A 23,019-nucleotide genomic window follows, 5' to 3' on the forward strand; every position below is an offset into this window, starting at 1 on the left:
TTTTCTGTTTGAACTTCAGTTGCAAATAATTGAATTAGTTATATTCCTTATGAGGCATGTTCTCACTTTTGTCCTTGCAAGTTCCTTCTTAATTTTTTCTTTATATACTTATATATCAGTTAATTTAATTCCTGCTTTCCTTAGGCCTCATTCTCTTCCAATAGACAGCTATTTTATTCTGTTTAGGTGGCTCAGACGGTAAAGCATCTGTCTACAATGCGGGAGACCCGGGTTCGATCCCTGGGTTGGGAAGATCCCCTGGAGAAGGAAATGGCAATCCACTCCAGGACTATTGCCTGGAAAATCCCATGGACAGAGGAGCCTGGCAGGCTACAGTCCATGGGGTCGCAAAGAGTCGGACATGACTGAGCGACTTCACTTCACTAATGCATATTCCCCAGCAGACAGCCTTTAGACTTCATCTTCACCATGAGCTCTCCTTGATCTCTGCCTGTCAGTCCACATTTCAGGCTCACGCTTCAGATTTGGGCTTGCCAGCCTCCTTAATTGTATGAGTTAATTCCTTTTAATAAGTGTATGTATGTGTGTGTGTATATAGATAAAGATAGAGATAGAGATAGAGATATCTTCTATTGGGTCTGTTTTTCTGGAGAACGAGCCTAACACAATACCGCATGGAAGGAGTCACCACATGTTGCCTACCCACTCTTTGTTCTCCTTTAAAATTTATGTCATCACGGAAATGCCATAGTGAACATCTTCCTATATGTCCCTATGTCCCTTTATGATCCTGTGTAAGAGTTTTGGGGGGTTGGTTCTTAATATGCTTTGCACACCCAGAGCCCCTTGTTTAAAGGGGAGGTCAGATCCCCTTCAAGAAAGACTCTGTGCCATTGCTACAAGTACACACTATGAATCTTCCTTTAAACTTACCCCAAAGAAAACCAATCCAAAGAACGAGTGTTTGAATTCAATAATTACATGCTAGAAATAACAAAACTCAGTCAAAATTTCCCTTATACTAATTGTCTTTAAAACTGTCTCTTAAAATGTCAAAAACATAACAAATACCTGCTAAAATTTTCTAAACACTTTAAAATTTCATTTAAATTTGCCAGTAGGTGCACTGATCACTAAAACCAGTTTTAAGTGACTTAACCCTTAATTATTTTCCATGGCCGAAACCTCAAATTTATTTTAATCTATGGCTTCCTTAGACCATTTCTGTCTTTGCCTTCCCCAATCTATTCACCGTGGGGAAACTGAGGTGACCCAACTCCAAAGAGCTCTTGGTGGTGTCAAGGTTGTTTATCCTTGCTCTTTTCCAGTTTGAGCATCTAAAATCCTAGACACAAACAACCCTTGCAGACCGAGGCAGACACAGTGATTTGGAGGCCCCAAAGTCACTGTGTTCAAATGGGACCTGAAGAAAAATCTACATGTAATATATTGAAAGGAATAAAAGCATATGAGAGTCTTACTCATTATGCTTAACCAGACACATTTTTATTAGCAGTTGTCAGCAAAAGAGTCTCCTTAAAGACTTGGCAGCATCCAAAGGAGTGGGTGGGGGGGGACGGGAGGAAAGGCTTTGCTGAAGTGAAATGAAATGATAACATCAGGAAAGGCAAGCTACAGCATGAGCTGTGCTTGCTGAAAGGTTATCCTCGATGAGAAAGGACCTCAGGATAAATTTCCTCACCAGGACCAGCACCTGCACGGAATGTGGGACTGGACTCAGAGAAAAGGCAGCAAGCAGGCAGCATTTGTGCTCACCCGGAGTCAGGCACCACGGCTATGCACTTGTAGAAAGCAGCAGACGTCAGAGGAGGTGCTCCCTCAATGAAATGTTGCCTTGCAGAAGCTGGACTCATAACTGGGTTGGCAGGAAGTCGGCAAGTAGATGCCAGATTTACAGAGACTTGGGGTAGTTGGTCAGAAGCAACTGGAGCCACCACTGGCTGGCTTGCCGAAACCCGTCACACAGCAAGCTGGCTGGCAGGAAGGGGATTTGCAGCCACTTTGATTGCAGAAAGTGGGTTCACCACTAGTTGGTTGGCCAGAAATCACGGTGCCACAGGAAGCTGGTTTGCAAGAGTTGTTTACAGAACAAGGGGGCTGTCTGTTAGCCGCTGGCTGGCAGATGAAGGATGTGCATGGTGCTGGTTGGTAGTGAAGTGTCTGGCAAGGGAAGGTCACACAGCATGCAGGACTGCAAGACCTGAACACACAAGCAGACAGCTGGCAGGGAACTGGTATACAGGGAATCGTTTGGCAAGGCTTCAAAATGTAGCAGATCGGTTGGTAATAAAATGATTTGCAGGGCTGATCTTCACCACGAATGGGCTGACATGAACCCGCATGGCAGCAAGTTGGCTGGCACAGACTAGCCGCACAGACATTTGGTAGGCAAGAAGTTTCAGGACAGGAAGTGACTTCAGGGCAGGCTGGCTGACAGGACCCAGCACCACAGCAGACTGATTGGTCACAAGCTGCCTGGCACGACTCAGATGTGTAGACACATTCCTGGCAGGAGCTTTGTTGGCAGGGTCCGGGTTCACAGCACTTTACTGAACTGCCAGTAGATTCCAAACAGGAGGGCTGGCATGAGCTAACTGGACCAGGAGACCAACTGGTGCCAGTTTCACAGCAGGCCGTGTAGGAGCAAATGGGTTGGCAAACAAAACCCACATGAGAAGTTGCTGGAAGGCAGGTTGGTTGGCAAGAAGCAGGTTCACAGCCATTTGGGGCACTGCCACATGGCTGACAGTTTTCTTGGCATGTAACCAGTTGCCATGTTCTGCTCCGACAGGAACTAGGCAAACAGATACCATGTTGGAAACTGCCACCACTGGAGCATATGGAGGTGGTGGGCACAGCTGGGATGGCAGTGGCATTTCCAAGGCAACAGCTGTCCCCCATGGTGCCAGTGCTAACCTTCTCAGGAGGCTGCAACCTCAGTATACCTGAGTTTGAAAAACATCTAATACATAAGGGCTTTTATAGTCCTTTGCTAGGGGTGTTGGCACAATAGAGCATCTTTCCTTGTTATTGTTTCTACCCATTTGCATATAGATATCTGATTAGCAGGCTTCAGGAGCCTGGGAGACATCATTCCCCGTTTAAGAATTCGTCTGTTCAGAGAAAAACCTCATAATCCAGAAAGAAACATGGACCCCAGTGTTCACTGCAGCACCATTTACAATAGCCAGGTCATGGAAGCAGCCTAAATGTTCATCAATAGAGGAATGGATAGAGAAGATGTACATATATGCAGTGGAATATTGCTCAGCCATGAAAGGAATGAAATTGTGCCACTTGCAGAGACGTAGATGAATTTAGAGACTGTCATTATACAGTGAAGTAAGTCACAAAGAGAAAAACAAATATTGTGTATTAACACATATATGTTGAATCTAGAAAATGGTATGTACTTAGTCGTTCAGTCGTGTCCGACACTGTGACTCCATGGACTGTAGCCTGCCAGGCTCCTCTGTCCATAGAGATTCTCCAGGCAAGAATACTGGAGTGGGTTGCCATGCCCTCCTCCAGGGAATCTTCCCAACCCAGGGATCAAACCCAAGTCTCCCGCATTGCAGGCAGATTCTTTACCACCTGAGCCACCAGGGAAGGCCAGAAAATGGTATAGGTGAACTTATTTGCAAAGCAGAAATAGAGACACAGACATAGAGAATAACTATATGGATACCAGAGGAGAAAGGAATAGGTGGGATGCATTGAGAGATTGGGATGGATATATACACACTGCTACATATAAAATAGATAACTAATGAGAACCTAACTATATAGCACTGGGAACTGTACTCAATGCTCTGTGGTGACCAAATGGGAAAGAAATCCAAGGAAGAGGGGATATATATATATATAGGTATATATATATATATATATATACACCTATGGCTGATTTACTTTGCTGTATAGCAGAAACTAACACACCATTGTAAAGCAACTATACTATAATTAAAAAACAAAACAAAACTCATCTGTTGACTTGGGGAGTTTTCATAGCCGAGTTTGGGTTCCTTGCTGCTGTGTCTGCTCTGAGCTAAGCCTGTCTCTTTTATAGCTTGTTCTCCAGCCTCCTTGAAGCAGGACTCTCCCCAGGTTAACCTCTCATCAAGAGGCCACAGCCCACTCTTCCACCAGGAATGCAGTTCCACACCATTTAGATGATCAGGAAGTGAAGCCCTGACCCAGTTGAGGGATGATAGTGGAGACGGCAAACAGAAAATCAAGGAGTGCCTCCCAAGCGATACTTCAGTGTCTCCACCTCTTTCTAGAATCTTCCTGTTTGGTTTCCTGAAACTTGACTTTACTAGTACCACTAATAATAAGAACACTAGTAATGGCTTCCATTCATAGTGTTGACTGAAAAAAATAAATGCACAACCTAAAAGTTAAGAGTTATGTTTTATTTGGTGAGCATTCTGAAGACTTCAAACCTGGGACACAGCATCTCAGATAATGCTGAGCAACTATTCCAAAGAGGTGAGGGAGGAGTCGGGATATATAGCAGCTTTTGCAACGAAAGGCCAGATAGTCGGAATGTGAAATCATTATTGTTAATTTAAAAAAAATCAGACATATCAAATTAATGAAATTAGAGCTTTTCTGTATATGGGAAGATGCAAAGTCTGGGCTCGTTGAAATCATTCCTCTGAAATGCACCCCAGCTGTCTGGGGCCAGTATCCTGTGTTTTCCTTATCCCGTATCTCCTCAGGATGCACTGTTAGGGCTGGCCGCAGCGTATCAGGGCAGCTGTAATATGGTGGTCTGATGGCTTCACCATCATTTGTTTATTGACATAGCGGGCAATATTTTTCTTTCATAATAGCATGCTTACTATGTACCAAGCTCTTGATTGCATTTTTCATTGAATCTTTGCAGTGATCCTACTTAGCAGATACAATTGTCACCATTATGTTAGAGGTAGCAAAACTAAATCAGAGAGTTTAAATCATGTTCCCAAACTTATGCCAGTAATAAGGGGCAGAAACCCCTAGATTCAAACCTAGGTTGGGCTGATTCCCAACCTTTTCTCTTAACCACCTGTTTAGACCTCCCAACTTTGGAGGTGGAGAGGAAGACTCTAAAACAATGACTGAAGGCTGACCAGCCGCGCTGGTTCAAGCACAGGTGGTCTAGGTCCCATGCTGGGGATCCTCTGCCCACTCCAGTGACTGTAATCATCAGCTAGATCAAACAGGTTTCAATACACCCAAAGACAATCTTTTAATCTGTAAATTTAAAACTAAAAAATGTTTCATTAAGAAAGATTAAACTCATACTATGGAGTCAACAGCATGTCAATTCTGTAAATATGAAACACAATAACTAGAAGTTATATAAGGACATCTCTGCAAAGAGGGTTTTGTGTTAAATCGACCTCATCCAAAAGAGATTCATGAGTGACTTTCCCCTCCTCCTTTGGGCTGGTCCAGGCACTGCATCACTGACCAACTTCAGTATCCCACACTCATCCATGTCCTGCCCTGGTTCACACTGAAGATACAAGATGGAATAGAGATCGTGGGTTTGGGGTGCAGATGGGGTTTGTCTTGATTTCTGGCTCTGCTGCAAACTCAGTCTGCTGGACATGTTAGCTCATTACCCATGAGTTCAAAGTACTGAGAGTTAATCAACGGCATGGTTACTGCTCAGGTTATTTTTATTATTATAGTCTGCCTCACAATTTTCAAAGTACCCATTAAAAATGGCTTCTCTTCATTCTTGCTTGTTTGGGAACGCATATACACCCGTGGTGGGTTCATGTCAATGTATGGCAAAACCAATACAGTATTGTAAAGTAAAATAAAGTAAAAATAAAAATTTAAAATAAAATAAAATAAATAATAAAAAATTTAAAAATAAAAATAAATTAAAAGAAAAAACATAAAAATAAAACAATGAAAAATTTTTTTGAAAAATCCTCACTCTTGTCATAAAAATGCGTTTTTTCAACAATTACTTTTCATGCTATGGTATCAGTCACTTCTTTTGCCCTCCATCTCATTGCTACTCATTTTAGCATCTTGCAGACTTCAGAGATCCCTGGCCTATGTTTTATTCCTGAAAGTCTACATCCCAAAACTCTCATCTGTCAAGGGGAACTACTTTTGGTCTTACCAATAGGTCAATCAAAATGAAAACATGAACATATTTGAGAAAGCATGAAATTTTCAACCTGAAAAAGTGTTATACCCTATACCCATATATACCATGTTTACTATTTCAAAGTAATCCATTTTTCCATCAATTTTTCTCTAATTCTGCTCTTGCCTCCCTTCTTCATAAAGAAACATCTCAATAGGTTCAAAAAAGGGCACAAACTTTCAACCCTAAGATGAATAAGCTCTGAACACCTAATGGAAAGCATGAAGACTATAGTTGATAACTCTGCATCATATAATAGAAATTAGCCAAAAGAACATAAGTGTTCTCACCAAAAAAAAAAAAAAGGTAAATATGTAAGATGATGAATGTGTTAGCTAGATGGGAGGAATCCTTCCACAATATATATGCATATCAAATCACCACAGTGTACACTTTAAATTATCTCAAAATTTTGTCAGTTCTTTCTGAATAAACTGAAGAAAAAAAAAAAAGCTCTTGATAGAAACAACTTTGATTTTGCTATGGTCCAAGGCACTAAAGACATCTATCACAAAGGACTGTTGTGGTCACATCAAGAAATATGCTGATGTATTAAAAACACAAGCTTGCACAGAACTGGATTTTAATCATTATGTTACTTACCAGCTGTGAATATCCTGAATTTTGTGTTTGTCATTTCCTTGTGAATAGATAGATTGAGATAAAATCATATATAGAGATATGTAATATATTTTACAATATATATATGTGTAAATAAATGTATATATATGTGTGTATACATATATCAGAGAAGGCAATGGCATCCCACTCCAGTACTCTTGCCTGGAAAATCTCATGGACAGAGGAGCCTGGTAGGCTGCAGTCCATGGGGTCGCGAAGAGTCGGACACGACTGAGCGAATTCACTTTCACTTCTCATTTTCATGCATTGGAGAAGGAAATGGCAACCCACTCCATTTTTCTTGCCTGGAGAATCCCAGGGACGGAGGAGCCTGGTGGGCTGCCATCTATGGGGTCGCACAAAGTTGGACACGACTGAAGCGACTTAGCAGCAGCAGCAGAAGTATACATATATGCATTTGTGGGTATATTGTTATTGAACTTTAAATATACATATGGCCTCTGCAGGGGCTTCCCAAGTAGCTCAGGTGGTAAAGAATCCACCTGCAATTCAGAAGACCCTGATTTGATTCCTGGGTTGGGAAGTTCCCCTGGAGAAGGGATAGGCTACCCACTCCAGTATTCTTGGGCTTCACTGGTGGCTCAGACAGTAAAGGGTCTGCCTGTGATGTGGGAGACCTGGGTTTGATCCCTGGGTTGGGAAGATCCCTTGGAAGAGGGCATGGCAACCCACTCCAGTACTCTTTCCTGGAGAATCCCCATGGACAGAGGAGCCTGGTGAGCTACAGTCCATGGGGTCACAAAGAGTTGGACATGACCGAGTGATGAAGCACAGCACACAGCATGGCCTCTGGAGCTTTTTCTGTCAATCAACATGGCAGTGCTAAGGTTCACTCATTTTGTTGCCTGCAGCCTTTGTCCAGCTGTTCTCACTACAGCATGATATTCTATTGTGTGAATGAATGTGCCACAATTTTCTTACCTGCGTTAACAGGCATTTGAATTGCTTGCCCTTCATATTCTTCGCCTATAAAATAGGGGAAAGAAATCTTACCTCACAGAATTTCCATGATTTACATGAAACACTGGGTCTGTGTTAGGCAGAGAGATTTAAATATCTGGCCAACTCATCTCTTGACTCTGGAAGGAGATAAAGATAGATTCCAGTGGCTGAATGAGACAGTAACTTGAATACCAAAGTGCAGGATAAGTTTCACTTTTGAGTTTCTCTCTCTGTCCTTGTCTAACCCAATGGCTCTCAAACAGGGGTGATTTTTGCCCCTCCCCTCTGGAGGTGGGCAGTTTTTGCCAATGCCTGGAGCCATTTTCGGTCATCACACTCAGGGGATGCTACTAGCATCTCGTTGGTGAAGCTGGGGATACTGCTTAATATCTTACAATACGAAGAACAGTCCCCACAACAAAGAATTATCCAGCCCAAAATGTAAATGGTACCAAAGTTAGAAGCCCTGAGCTATTTCCTCTTGTAATTAGGATAGCCCAAGCTGCACCTTGAGGACAAGGGATAGACCTTCGACCCATGTACTAAGTACAAGGGGTTTAAAGAGACTACTTTAAATAGACTCTGTCCTTGCAGATTGAAAGACATATATGGAGTCTACATAAAGAGTGTGTCCTATAGAGACTGAGATAACATATCAAAGCTCCTGCACAAGAAATCTAGGTTACTTTCTTTATTGTAAGTATGACCTCCCCACTTGTTTCCATCCTATTGTGGACCCCAAAGCCCTTGGTTTCCCCCTCATTTTCCCTATATCCAAGTCCATGTTTCAGCATTCAGGTCTCCACACCGAGACCAGAGGGACATTCCGAAACCCAGTATTCTTCATGTCACTGCCCTGCATATGATCCCTCAATATCTTCTCATCAGCCCTGCACCAAACTCAGATAACTCTGTTTAGCACACAAGGCTGATGAGGGCAGGCCACTGTTTACTTGTCTGACCTCAGAGTTCGCTACTCTTCTAAGCACATCTCTGCCCACACTTTGCTTAATGAGCAGTGTGCTTACAAGCTCCATTCATTTGCATATGTTTCCTCTGCCTAGGAAGCTCTTCCTTCCTAGTTTCTAACTGGTTAATTCCTACTTGTGCTAAAAGATTCAGCTTCAGCATTATCTCTCCCAAGAGTAATTCCCTGTTTCTCCCCATGCCCTGCTGAGTTCACAGTACTGTTTGCTTGCCTCTACCCCAAGATTTAGCACAGTGGAACGAAGTAATTGCCTCTCTGCCTATCTCCCCATCAGAGAATAAGCTTCTTGAGAGTGGGCTGAAGCTTCTATCTTTTCATTCCCGGAACTCATCTCAGTCCCTGGCACCTAACAGCTTATCTAGCAAAGCTTCTTGGATGGCGAGAGGGTAGGATGGATGGATGGACGGATGGATGGACAGACAGATGAATAGATGAATAAAGCTTCTCTCAAAGATGAAGCAAGTCAGCTGATGAGAATATGACATGAACAAGACATAAATGAGAAGAGTCTGTTACTTCAACTTTAACCATGTTTATTGGACAGTTAAATATATTTACGTCATGGAAGAGGTCTCCAAGGAAGAGGAGCCCACACAGCAAGGGAGCACATGCATGAGGACAGAAAAATATTTATTCCAGGAAAGAGACTTGAGATGATACAGCAAAGCAGATTTTCTCCACTCAATGGCAGTAGCAGAAAGGGACCCAGAATGTCCCCATCTCATGACCAGGAGATCGCCATTTGGGCCATTAGGAGACTGACATTTCTGATGAGTTCTTTGAAACATAAGCAAATGGCAAGTGATGATGCAGAAAGAAAAAGATTTTAAGTCAGAATGAGCTTTGGGGAAAGCAGACAAATTTTCTATCTAGCTGGAGGCATGCGTTGCAGGATTTGGTTGGCCAGGGCCGGTTCAGCAGTTGGTAGGCTTGGCGGCAGCAGGCTGGCTGACTGCAGCCTCGCGGGTGGTGGGGCTGGTGGGCTTGGCCTCAGTGGGCTGGCAGGGACTGGCCTCTGAGACCTCCGTCTTGCAAGGAGTTGAGTCAGCACAATCCGGTTGGCTGGAAGTGGACTTTTTGCAATCCCGTTTGCAGGAGTCAGCACAAGGCAAGCGGGAGCAGACCGAGCGGTAAGGGACAGAAGTGACGCAGGCTGGACGGCGCAGGATGGAGTAATATGGGCGGTAGCAGGCCGGGCGGTAGGAGATGGATGTCAAATATGGCTGCCTATAGGTGATGGGTCCAGAGCAGATTGGGCGGCAAATCGGGCGGTAAGAGGTTGAAGTAGTACAGGGTTGTTTGCAAGAGCTGGGTATGTAGAAAGTTCGCGAGCAAGTTGGCTGGCAGACAGCAGATGCAGAAGACCCCGGGCGACCCGAGAGAGGTCGGCAGGACAGAGGCTCACAGGAGATGGACCGACTGCGCTTGACTACATAGCAGGTAGGTTGACATGGCCTGGGCACACAGATACTTGGTAAGCAGGGGCTGGGCTCAGAGCAGATGGGTTGGCAGATGCTGGAGACACAGCAAGAGGGCTCTTGGCAAGTGCTGGAGACACAAGGTGGCTCACAAGGGCTTGAAACACAACAGACCGGACGGACACAGATGGGCTCACAGACCAGAGAAACACGTGTGGCTGACTGGCAGATGCTGGGCTCTGAGCAAGATGGCTCACAAGGACTGGAGTCGCAGCAAGCAGACTGGCAGCTATTGGCCACAGAGCAGACAGATGGACAGCATCTGACACCGGAGGACACGGGCTGATAGCAACTGGGCTCACAGATCACTGGCTGGCAGTAGCTGGGTTTGCAGAGGATGGGCTGGCAGGAAGAGGGTACGCAGAAGACTCGTTGGCCAGGAGGGACCTCACAGCACACAGGCTGGGCACAGCTGCTCACAGGACAGGCAGGCTCACAGATGGTGGCCTTGTAGCTCACAGGCTGGGCACAGCTGCTCACAGAGCAAGAGGGCTCACAGATGGTAGCCTCACAGCTCACAGGCTGGGCACAGCTGCTCACAGGACAGGCAGGCTCACAGATGGTGGCCTTGTAGCTCACAGGCTGGGCACAGCTGCTCACAGAGCAAGAAGGCTCACAGATGGTGGCCTCACAGCTCACAGGCTGGGCACAGCTGCTCACAGGACAGGCAGGCTCACAGATGGTGGCCTTGTAGCTCACAGGCTGGGCACAGCTGCTCACAGAGCAAGAGGGCTCACAGATGGTAGCCTCACAGCTCACAGGCTGGGCACAGCTGCTCACAGGACAGGCAGGCTCACAGATGGTGGCCTTGTAGCTCACAGGCTGGGCACAGCTGCTCACAGAGCAAGAGGGCTCACAGATGGTAGCCTCACAGCTCACAGGCTGGGCACAGCTGCTCACGGGGCAAGAGGGTTCACAGATGGTCGCCTTGTAGTACACAGGCTGGGCACAGCTGCTTACAGGACAGGCAGACTCACAGATGGTGGCCTTGTAGCTCACAGGCTGGGCATAGCTGCTCACAGAGCAAGAGGGTTCACAGATGGTGGCCTCACAGCACACAGGCTGGGCACAGCTGCTTATGGGACAGGCAGGCTCACAGATGGTGGCCTTGTAGCACACAGGCTGGGCACAGCTGCTCACAGGACAGGCAGGCTCACAGATGGTGGCCTCACAGTACACAGGCTGGGCACAGCTGCTTACAGGACAGGCAGGCTCACAGATGGTGGTCTCATAGCATACAGTCTGGGCACAGCTGATTACGGGACAGGCAGGCTCACAGATGGTGGCCTTGTAGCACACAGGCTGGGCACAGTTGCTCACGGGACAGGCAGGCTCACAGATGGTAGCCTCACAGCTCACAGGCTGGGCATGGCTGCTTACGGGACAGGCAGGCTCACAGATGGTGGTCTCACAGCACACAGGCTGAGCACAGCTGCTCGCAGAACAGGAGGGCTCACAGCATTGTGGGTCACAGCTGGATGATCCGCAGCTATCTTGACAAGTCACCAGTTGCCATGTCTGGCTCCGGCAGGAACTGGGCAAGCAAACAGGACCTCTGCAGCTCACCTCAGTGGAGCAAAGGGAGATGGCTGGCACCGAGGGGCATTTCCTAGAACAGCAGTTTCCAGACATGGTGAAGGTGCCTCTGCTCCCTTGCCAGTGCTGAGAGGTTGCTGCCTGACTGGGGCAGCTCTCCAGAGCCCTCACTTTTATATCCCCAACGCTGGCACGTGCTGTTTTGAGCCCCCGCATCTTTTCCTCATTGCTGTTTGGGCCAGTTTTCAGAGAAACATCTTATTATGCCACAGTTTGTTGACCTGGAAGCTGCTTACCTACCCATAAAGAAGCTGTTTGTTTATTGACTTGCTAACTTTGGAATCCTTGGAGCTACAGGTCATGTTGGAATAAGCATCATCGCCTCCAAGCTGAATGATCTGCATTTCTGAGCATCATGAACAAAGGAAGAAGAAAGAAACTTATAATTTAACCATCTTCTAGTCCTTTGCACAGGCCCTGGGCAGAACACAGAGGGTGTCCACATGAATAAGACCTCCTCTCCCACTCTCATGGATCTCACTGTCTGATGGGCAAGCATGCAAGTAAACTCTACAATGCAACAATAAACTCAACAACAGACATAAAGGGATTAGCAGAGAGGAGCAGCGGTGAGCTCTGTGGGAGAGGGAGTATCTGAGCTGCATTTTAAATGCTGCGCTTCACGGTGAAAATCTCACTTAAAACCATCAGAAATCCCATGAGGCAAGGATTCATCTCCATCCCTATCCCCCTGATTATAGGTGAAGGAAAAGAAAGGGAGTTAGAATCAGAAGGTTTGTCACTTGCTAAAGATCACACACCGCTTGCCCTCTTCTTCCTCTTCACCATCCTGTCCGGACAGACCTTTCTCGGGAGCCTCAGCCCACAACGCTGTCCTCCATCCTGTTTTGTGAGCAGCTCTCTCCTAGAACACTGGCTCTCCCTACCCCTGGAAAGCACTTGACCTAGCCTCTCGGCTTCTCCTCCCTCCTTTCCTTCCACCCGCCCCTATCTCAAGCATTCGGTAGACCTCCAGAATCCTTCTTGCCTTTGGTGATTTTAGCAGCTACTAAAACAACTCCTCTGAGATATAAAGAGGAAAGACAAGAGCTCTTTTGAGAAGACATTGTGAACAAAAACAAAGAACACAAATGCTTTCTCAAAGCGTTTTGTCAGTGCTACCACTTGAGACAGACGCAAGGTAAAAAATGAAGCCTAGGCTTCTAAACACCAAGGCCTGACACCCTTGCTGAATGAAGGACCTGCATTGTTTCCACCACATGCTTTCAATATCAGTGCATAAGGCAGGCTCTCCTTTGGAAAAGTTGGACTGTTACGGCAACTATTCATCATCCCTTCCTTCATTCGTTAATTAATGTAGCCATGCAGACTACAACTTTCTCTTTTATTCATCCATTCAACTCAGTCACCATTGGGTTCTGTATGAGGGATACAAAAAAAAAAAGAATGACTTTCAATTCCTCCACAAGGAGTCCAAGTTTAGAAGAAAGACAGATATATACATAAGTAATTATGGGACAATATATGTATAAGTGCAACAGTACATGGATGCACTAAGAGTTACAGGGGGCACCCAGGAGAAATACAAACATGCTTTCGGGGAGAAGTGAGGGAAGATTTCTCAAGTAATAGGATGACCAAATTGAATCCTCAAGGAATAAGGCTAAAAAGGGGATGGTAAAAAGAATCTGCTATGGAAAAAAAGGCAAGAGCATGATACATTTGGGGAGCCATAGATGGTTCTATAGCCAGGATGAAAAGTCCAAGGGGACGGAATAGGACAGTGGCCAGACTAGAGTGGATACTAGGCATTCATGAGAGGCCTTGTGGACCATAATCAGAACTTGGGTTTTATACCAACACCTGGGAATTTTAAGCAATGGAGTAACTTGACCAGGTTTGACCTTCAGAAGGTCTCTCTGTCCCTGGAGAAAGGATTGGTGAAGGAAGGCAAGTCTGAAGGTAAGGAGATCATTATGGATGGGTCTGGAGTGTTTTAGTCACTAAGTCGTGTCCAGCTCTTGCGACCCCATGGACTGTAGCCCACCAGGCTCCTCTGTCCATGGGATTTTCCAGACAAGAATACTGAAATGGGTTTCCATTTCCTTCTCCAGGGGATCTTCCCAACCCAGGGATCAAACCCAGGTCTCCTGCATTGCAGGCAGATTCTTTACTAGATCTAGGGCAATTACCCAAAAGTTTCATGTTATCAACCCGAACTGAGTAGTGCCTTGGGACTACAGCAATAAGGGGAAGAAAACAGAACTTAGCGGTTGAAAATGGAAGATTAGAAATAGGAAGTGATATCCTTTGAGATGTGGGTCTCAGGCAGTAAGGAAAGAAGACTTTGGGACAGCTTTGCAGAAGGTAAGGCAGAAGAGACATTCCCAAGATGCTGGTCCCCACCTTTCCAGTTCTCTCCATTCACCTTCTCCTCAGCTAAGTCATCAATGAAATTCCAGATGGAGACAGCCCTGCTCCCAACAAATCCTTTATTGACTCTCTTAGCAGAGAAATATACAGCATCATCTGTTTAGCCAGAATATCATCTCTCTAAGGAATTTTTCCTTGCTAAATGATATAAACCACTCTTTTAACCATGTAGCACATTTCTATTTTGTCCTTTTTAATAGATCTTTTCCCCTTTGATGTTATCCAAGCACGAGAATGTCAAGGATTCTGTTTATTTGCTAATGTGATAGATAGAGTGCCTGATGAACTATGGACAGAGGTTCGTGGCATTGTACGGGAGACAGGGATCAAGACCATCCCCATGGAAAACAAACACAAAAAAGCAAAATGGCTGTCTGGGGAGGCCTTACAAATAGCTGTGAAAAGAAGAGAAGCGAAAAGTCAAGGAGAAAAGGAAAGATATAAGCATCTGAATGCAGAGTTCCAAAGAATAGCAAGGAGAGATAAGAAAGCCTTCCTCAGTGATCAATGCAAAGAAATAGAGGAAAACAACAGAATGGGAAAGACTACAGATCTCTTCAAGAAAATTAGAGATACCAAGGGAACACTTCATGCAAAGATGGGCTCAATAAAGGACAGAAATGGTATGGACCTAACAGAAGCAGAAGATATTAAGAAGAGGTGGCAAGAATACATGGAAGAACTGTACAAAAAAAGATCTTTGTGACCAAGATAATCACGATGGTGTGCTCACTTACCTAAAGCCAGACATCCTGGAATGTGAAGTCAAGTGGGCCTTAGGAAGCATCACTAAGAACAAAGCTAGTGGAGGTTATGGAATTCCAGTTGAGCTATTCAAATCCTGAAAGATGATGCTGTGAAAGTGCTGCACTCAATATGCCAGCAAATTTGGAAAACTCAGCAGTGGCCACAGGACTGGAAAAGGTCAGTTTTCATTCCAATCCCAAAGAAAGGCAATGCCAAAGAATGCTCAAACTACCGCACAATTGCACTCATCTCACATGCTAGTAAAGTAATGCTCAAAATTCTCCAAGCCAGGCTTCAGCAATGCGTGAACCGTGAACTTCCAGATGTTCAAGCTGGTTTTAGAAAAGGCAGAGGAACCAGAGATTAAATTGCCAACATCCGTTGGATCATGGAAAAAGCAAGAGAGTTCCAGAAAAACATCTATTTCTGCTTTATTGACTATGCCAAAGCCTTTGACTGTGTGGATCACAATAAACTGTGGAAAATTCTGAAAGAGATGGGAATACCAGACCACCTGACCTGCCTCTTGAGAAACCTATATGCAGGTCAGGAAGCAACAGTTAGAACTGGACATGGAACAACAGACTGGTTCCAAATAGGAAAAGGAGTGTGTCAAGGCTGTATATTGTCACCCTGCTTATTTAACTTACATACAGAGTACATCATGAGAAATGCTGGGCTGGAAGAAGCACAAGCTGGAATCAAGATTGCCGGGAGAAATATCAAGAATCTCAGATATGCAAATGACACCACCCTTATGGCAGAAAGTGAAGAGGAACTAAAAAGCCTCTTGATGAAAGTGAAAGTAGAGAATGAAAAAGTTGGCTTGAAGCTCAACATTCGGAAAACAAAGATCATGGCATCTGGTCCCATCACTTCATGGGAAACAGATGGGAAAACAGTGGAAACAGTGTCAGGCTTTATTTTGGGGGGCTCCAAAATCACTGCAGATGGTAACTGCAGCCATGAAATTAAAAGACACTTACTCCTTGGAAGAAAAGTTATGACCAACCTAGATAGCATATTTAAAAGCAGAGACATTGCTTTGCCAACAAAGGTCTGTCTAGTCAAGGCTATGGTTTTTCCTGTGGTCATGTATGGATGTGAGAGTTGGACTATGAAGAAGGCTGAGTGCTGAAGAATTGATGCTTTTGAACTGTGGTGTTGGAGAAGACTCTTGAGAGTCCCTTGGACTGTAAGGAGATCCAACCAGTCCATTCTGATGGAGATCAGCCCTGGGTGTTCTTTGGAAGGAATGATGCTAAAGCTGAAACTCCAGTACTTTGGCCACCTCATGCAAAGAGTTGACTCGTTGGAAGACTCTGATGCTTGGAGGGTTTGGGGGCAGGAGGAGAAGGGGACGACAGAGGATGAGATGGCTGGATGGCATCACGGACTTGATGGACGTGAGTCTGAGTGAACTCCGGGAGATGGTGATGGACAGGGAGGCCTGCCGTGCTGCAATTCATGGGGTCGCAAGAGTCGGACACGTCTAAACTACTGAACTGACTGAACTGACTGTGGTCATATCCCAATAAACATAATGGAATTTACCACTTTGTTCTGTTACAGAGATAATTAGCATATTCTTTTAGGCAACGGAGAGTCCAAGCACAAGTCCTGAGGCTCTTTTATCCGGGGATCTGGTTTTCCATTATATGCCGTTTCTATGGACACCGGGCACAAAGTTCAGAGTCCATTGGGAGGGTGACCATGTAGCTTAATGTTCGAAGCCTGGCCTAAGATGGAGTCCAGCTCTGTCTGTTTCCTCCTTCACAAGAGCTGAATTAGTTTTATTCCACATGTAGTTTAAGATCACGTTCAGCAGAAAAGAGTTGAATTAACTATCCTCTGAAATTTAATCTTCCAACTGGACTCTCACACACCTGAGTGTGACTCTGCCTAGCAGATGTACTCTCACCTTTCTCATCCCTGGGACTGGAGCAGAAGAATTATAGCACTCTCTGGTGCATGGAAAGCTAACCGAGAAAAGGGAGACTTCGCCAAATCATGTGGCTGGAGGAAGAAACTGAACTTTCCAGAACATCCTTAGAAATTGTGCTCATAAGGTTTTGCCACAGGAATCCCTTCCACTCAGAACCAAGCTTGTTTTACTAAAGCCTCCTCCCCCGACTTTGTGAGAAAGTTCTAACCAACCCAGAAGCCTACCTGCAGAATTACATTGCAGAAGGAAGACGTGCCCTCACTCAAGATTAAACTTGACCAGTATCAGCATTTACCTGCAAGCTTTTAAAATGCAGGTCCCAGGACCCCCACTCTAGAGCTAAAGGATCAAATGTCTGGCCCAGATTTTTAAATCCTTCCCAGGTGAGTCTCACGCAGTACCTAGAAGCTTTAATATATATCTGGGGTTTTGTTAAAAGCAGATTGCCAGACCACACCCCTGTGGATTCTAATCCTGCTTGTCTCAAAGAGCTCCAGAATCTCCATTTTAAACTAGCCCCCAGGTGATTCTGATGCAGGTGGTCTAGAAGCCACATTTCAAAACACCGATTGTGGATGCCAGAGTAAATTTTCCTGGCCCAGTGCCCAAGAGGCAGCCAAGGAAGAGGCGGGAGAACTACTTTGGTTATGCCAGAGATCTTGAATTTATTAAGTTAACTGAAGAGAAATTTTCACACCTCAAAGCGGCAGAAAAGCCAGCCGAGGAGGAGGGGTCAGTCCCAAAGCCACCTTGAATAAGATGCTCTTTCAACTTCATGAAAAAAAAGTCATAGATAGGGCTTCACCCTTTGAGCTTCAGGTACCACTGTGGGTGGGACCCAGGTTTCTCATCAGCATGTGGCTCTTGTTCTCAGCGCCTTGAAAAGCCAGGGCAGGCTTGGAAAACAAGCCTTCAGCTTCAGGTTAACACGAGAGGCAGGACACCGTCTTAGGGGGCGGGGAAGGTCCTGGACACGAGTGGGTCTCCACCTGGAGCAGGTGGAGGTTCTCCATTGGGCTGCCTCAGTGGCGGGAGGAAAGGTCTTCATTTGGTGTCGCAGACAGGCGTGGGCTGGCAGCACACGGGGCCGCAGCACCCAGAGGAGCCGCAGCAACTGGATCCGCAGCAGCTCCCGCAGCAGCCCCCGCAGCCTCCGCAGCCCCCGCTGCCCCCGCAGCCCCCGCTGCCCCCGCAGCCAGATCCGCAGCAGGAGGACCCGCAGCAGCTGCCCCCGCAGCCTCCGCAGCCCGAGCCACAGCCACAGCAGGAGCCGCAGCAGGAACCACAGCAGCCGCAGCAGGAGGGCTGGCAGCAGCACACTTCACAGCAGTCTTGCTCTTCAGCGCAGCAGGCGAAGCAGTCCCCTGGGCAGCACCCCATGGTCCCCGCCGGTCAGGCCGCAGGACAAGAACGCGACCAGAGTTCCCCAAGTCTGATGGTCACCAACCCGACAGCAGCTTTTATATCCCCTCCTGGAGGGTGTTGGCAGGAGGGACAGGATGTTGTCTTTGTTATTATTTATGCCAGTTCTCATAAGAACGTCTCATTAGCTGCCTGTTTATTTTCCAGCCCCGAGTGCCTCAACTCATAAAATAGCCCCACTCGTCCCAACTGCTGTTTGTCCGAAGGGTAAAAATACATCTTGGAAAAGACCTGTGATCATGCCAAGCAGGGGCCAGCTGTCATTAGCCCAGGTTGGAGAGAGGAGGAGAAGCTGGCTCCAGACTCTGGTTCTGGAACGGGTGCTACCCTTCCACATCGGCTCTAGAGGCAAGTTGGCAGTGAACCTTCTTGTCATGGATGCTGGTCCTGGAAAACCAGAACTAAAAGTTGTATGTCCTCTGCCTTCTGCTGTAGGCAGAGACTGATAGGGTGGTCTGTCATGTGGCTCCTCCCAGGTACAAAGGGCATCCTCATCCTGGTCCATGTGACCAAGGCAAATATTTGTGTCTGTGTGGTATGTGGTGTGTGCCACAGATTTGTTTGGGCTTGGTGAGTGAGCATCAGTCACCAGTCATGACTTCCCTATGAAATGGAGAGACACTCATCATAAAACTATAAGAGGTTGGGAGCCACATTCGCTCTGAACTGAACATTCACACTTCTTCTCTAAATGGGCAGGAAGAGCAGTGGTCAGAGCCTGCAGCCCTCCTGCCCCAGCCCTTTCCTTGATAGAAGCAGGTGGTGGTGGTGAAGATGGAGAAGGAGGAAGAGGTGGGGAGAAAGAGGAAGGGAGGAAGGAAGGAAAAGAAGGAGGGAGGGAGGCAGGGAAACAGGAAGAAGGGGAAAAGGAAGCAGATCACTGAATATCCAGAACATTGCATTAAAATGCAAGTGTTGCACTCTTAAGTGCTCCAACTTTATCGACCATCTGGCAGAATGAGGGATTAGCACACAAAACATTAAGAGTATCATCCCAAGCAATACAATTCCTTTAGAAAGTGACTAGAATCCACAGAGGATTCTGGTCCATGTGTTAAATTCTGAGATGAGTCAAAATTCCTGTCTCCACCTTGGGCTTTGGTACCTTATCATCCTCTGGGAATGATAAAGGCAGTCTGGTGCCTGAAGATTCTGTGTGGCAACTGGTTCATGGTGGGCATCCTCAGAAAGGCACGTGGTCCTCTCTTATTCTCAGCCACAATCCTCCCTCTGATGGCATAGCTGAAATATTTGAGTTCTCCCTGTTCTGCATGAATTCTGCACCCACCACCCCTTTCAGGAGGTCCAAGATCTTCTCTATCTGACCACCCAGTTTACTCCACCTCCAGAAGTCTATTTTGAATTGCATAAGCTAAGCATTGACTTGAGTCCTTCTCTCTGCCTTCACACAGTAAGAACCCTGCTCCACTGATGCCCAAGTGAAGAGGAATGAGTGGTGTTGACAGAAATTGCAGAAGATAAGACCAGTGAATACCTCAAGGTTTCCTCCTAACACATATTTTTTAAAAATTAAACTCATACTGTGTAAACTGATTTTTACACTGAATATTGTGCTTAACCTGTGAAGATGTTCATGAATATGTAGATTATTGAGTATTATGAAAATTTGAAAACTTACATCTTCATGCTGATGTAAACCTTCCCTATTGTTGAACATCTAAACTATTTACAACTTTCCAATGTTAAAAGCAAAACACTGAGGTGAATTTCCTTAAATGTGAGTCTTTATGCATTTTCCTATTATCTTTCTATAGTAAATTACTAGAAAAAAAATTACTAAATCTTCAGCATGTTAATGGAGAAAGCAATGGCAACTCACTCCAGTACTCTTGCCTGGAAAATCCCATGGATGGAGGAGACTGGTAGGCTACAGTCGATGGGGTTGCTGGGAGTTGGACACGACTGAGCGACTTCACTTTCACTTTTCACTTTCATGCATTGGAGAAGGAAATGGCAACCCACTCCAGTATTCTTGCCTGGAGGATCCCAGGGACAGGGGAGCCTGGTGGGCTGCCTTCTATGGGGTCGCACAGAGTCGGACATGACTGAAGCGACTTAGCAGTAGCAGCAAGTTAATAATATGAAGGCTATTGATATATATTAAAAACACTCTCCGATACAAATCACAGCAGGATCCTCTATGACCCACCTCCCAGAATATTGGAAATAAAAGGAAAAATAAACAAAAGGGACCTAATTAAAATTAAAAGCTTCTGCACAACAAAGGAAACTGTAAGCAAGGTGAAAAGACAGCCTTCAGAATGGGAGAAGATAATAGCAAATGAAGCAACTGACAAAGAACTAACCTCAAAAATAAACAAGCAACTCCGGCAGCTCAATTCCAGAAAAATAAATGACCCAATCAAAAAGTGGGCCAAAGAACTAAACAGACATTTCTCCAAAGAAGACATACAGATGGCTAACAAACACATGAAAAGATGCTCAACATCACTCATTCTCAGAGAAATGCAAATCAAAACCACAATGAGGTACCATTTCACGCCAGTCAGAATGGCTGCGATCCAAAAGTCTGCAAGCAATAAATGCTGGAGAGGGCATGGAGAAAAGGGAACCCTCTTACACTGTTGGTGGGAATGCAAACTAGTACAGCCACTATGAAGAACAGTGTGGAGATTCCTTAAAAAAAAACTGGAAATAGAACTGGCTTATGACCCAGCAATCCCACTGCTGGGCATACACACCGAGGAAACCAAAATTGAAAGAGACACGTGTACCCCAATGTTCATCGCAGCACTGTTTATAATAGCTAGGACATGGACGCAACCTAGATGTCCACCAGCAGACGAATGGATAAGAAATCCGTGGTACATATACACCATGGAGTATTACTCAGCCATTAAAAAGAATACATTTGAATCAGTTCTAATGAGGTGGATGAAACTGGAGCCTATTATACAGAGTGAAATAATCCAGAAAGAAAAACACCAATACAGTATACTAATGCATATATATTGAATTTAGGAAAATGGTAACGATAACCCTGTATGTGAGACAGCAAGAGACACAGATGTATAGAACAGTCTTTTGGACTCTGTGGGAGAGGGAGAGGGAGAGGGCGGGACGATTGGGGGAACAGCACTGAAACATGTATAATATCATATAAGAAACAAATCGCCAGGCCAGGTTCGATGCATGATACTGGATGCTTGGGGCTAGTGCACTGGGATGACCCGGAGGGATGGTACAGGGAGGGAGGTGGGAGGGAGGTTCAGGATGGGGAACACGTGTACGCCCATGGTGGATTCATGTTGATATGTGGCAGAACCAATACAATATTGTAAAGTAATTAGCCTCCAATTAAAATAAATAAATTTTTTTAAAAGGAAAAATTTTTTCTGAAAAATTGTCTCCATTTGCACCCATTTCACAGTGCATTCACCAATGCCAGCTATTTTTTTAGTCTCTGTCAATTTGATAGACCAATCATGAAATCTCATTGCTATGTTTTTGTACTTATTTGTCACTGAGTTTATTTAATAGAACACTCTTTCTTCTTTAAGAAATTATCTGCTCATGCCAATTTTCCAATTAAGCTACTCATCTTTCCTAACATACTTATAAGAGCTTATTTTATGCTAAGTATACAACTTTCCTTTCTGTCACTCACACATGTTGTAAAATCAGCCCAAGGCCATCATTGCCTTTTAATTCTATGGTTCTTTTGTGCATCATATTTTCTTTTTACATAGGCACACCGTCAATCTTTTCTTTTCTACTGCTTTTATGGCTTTGAAAGTTCTTCCTTATCTCCAAAGTATACAATTATTAACATTATTTTCTCCTAGTTTTCATAGTTTTTTTTTTAATATATGTGTATATGTTTTCCACTCAGTCATGTCTGATCCTTTGCGACCCCGTGGACTACCCCCAGGTTTCCCTGTCCTTCATTATCTCCTTGAGTTTGCTCAAATCATGTCCGTTGGATCAGTGATGCTATCTAACCATCTCATCCTCTGCCACCCCCTTCTCCTTTTGCCTTCAATCTCTTCCGGCATCAGGGTCTTTTCCAATGAGTCGGCTCTTCGCACCAGGCAGCCTAAGTATGGAGTTTCAGCTTCAGCATCAGTCCTCCCAATGATCGGGCCTTTCTTTTTCTTTGGGATAGTTTTGGTCGCTGCCTACTGTACAATGTTATGAATCTCTGTCCATAGTTCTTCAGGCACTCTGTCTGCCAGATCGAATCCCTTGAATCTATTCATCACCTCCACTGTATAATCATAAGGGATTTTATTTAGGTCATACCTGAATTGCCTAGTGGTTTTCTCTATGTTCTTCAATTTGAGCCTGAATTTTGCAATAAGGAGCTCATGATCTGAGCCACAGTCAGTTCCAGGTCTTGTTTTCGCTGACTATATAGAGCTTCTCCATCTTTGGCTGCAAAGAACATAATCAATCTGATTTGGGTACTGACCAACCATCACATTGGTGATGTCTGTGTGTAGAGTCATCTCTTGGGTTGTTGGAAAAGCATACTTGCTATGACCAGCATGTTCTCTTGACAAAACCCTTTGCCCTTCTTCATTTTATACTCCAAGGCCAAACTTGCTTGTTATTCTGGGTATCTCTGGACTTCCTACTTTTGCATTTCAGTCCTCTATGACGAAAACGATTTTTTTTTTTTTTTTTTGGTGTTAGTTCTAGAAGGTGTTATAGGTCTTCATAGAACCAGTCGACTTCAACTTCTTAG

The 23,019-nt window shown here is 45.1% G+C and overlaps 3 protein-coding genes across 3 annotated transcripts; all 3 read right to left on the reverse strand.

Annotated features, from left to right (window-relative positions):
• Positions 1 to 1,896: 1,896 nt before the first annotated feature.
• On the reverse strand, positions 1,897 to 2,883 carry KRTAP29-1 (keratin associated like protein 29-1). The gene has a single exon (XM_068977476.1). The coding sequence runs from the start codon at positions 2,881 to 2,883 to the stop codon at positions 1,897 to 1,899; it is 987 nt and encodes a 328-aa protein (XP_068833577.1).
• A 6,739-nt stretch (positions 2,884 to 9,622) lies between these two features.
• Positions 9,623 to 11,818, reverse strand: KRTAP16-1 (keratin associated protein 16-1). Its single transcript, XM_068975826.1, has 2 exons — positions 11,474 to 11,818; positions 9,623 to 10,813 (listed from the first exon to the last, which is right to left on the reverse strand). Exons 1-2 carry the CDS (start codon positions 11,816 to 11,818, stop codon positions 9,623 to 9,625), a joined length of 1,536 nt encoding a protein of 511 aa, XP_068831927.1.
• Positions 11,819 to 17,912: 6,094 nt separating this feature from the next.
• On the reverse strand, positions 17,913 to 18,248 carry KRTAP17-1 (keratin associated protein 17-1). The gene has a single exon (XM_068976053.1). It carries the CDS (start codon positions 18,246 to 18,248, stop codon positions 17,913 to 17,915), a length of 336 nt encoding a protein of 111 aa, XP_068832154.1.
• Between the last annotated feature and the right edge of the window lie 4,771 nt (positions 18,249 to 23,019).

The sequence above is a fragment of the Capricornis sumatraensis genome, chromosome 8, assembly GCF_032405125.1.
Source record: "Capricornis sumatraensis isolate serow.1 chromosome 8, serow.2, whole genome shotgun sequence".
Lineage (NCBI taxonomy): Eukaryota > Metazoa > Chordata > Mammalia > Artiodactyla > Bovidae > Capricornis > Capricornis sumatraensis.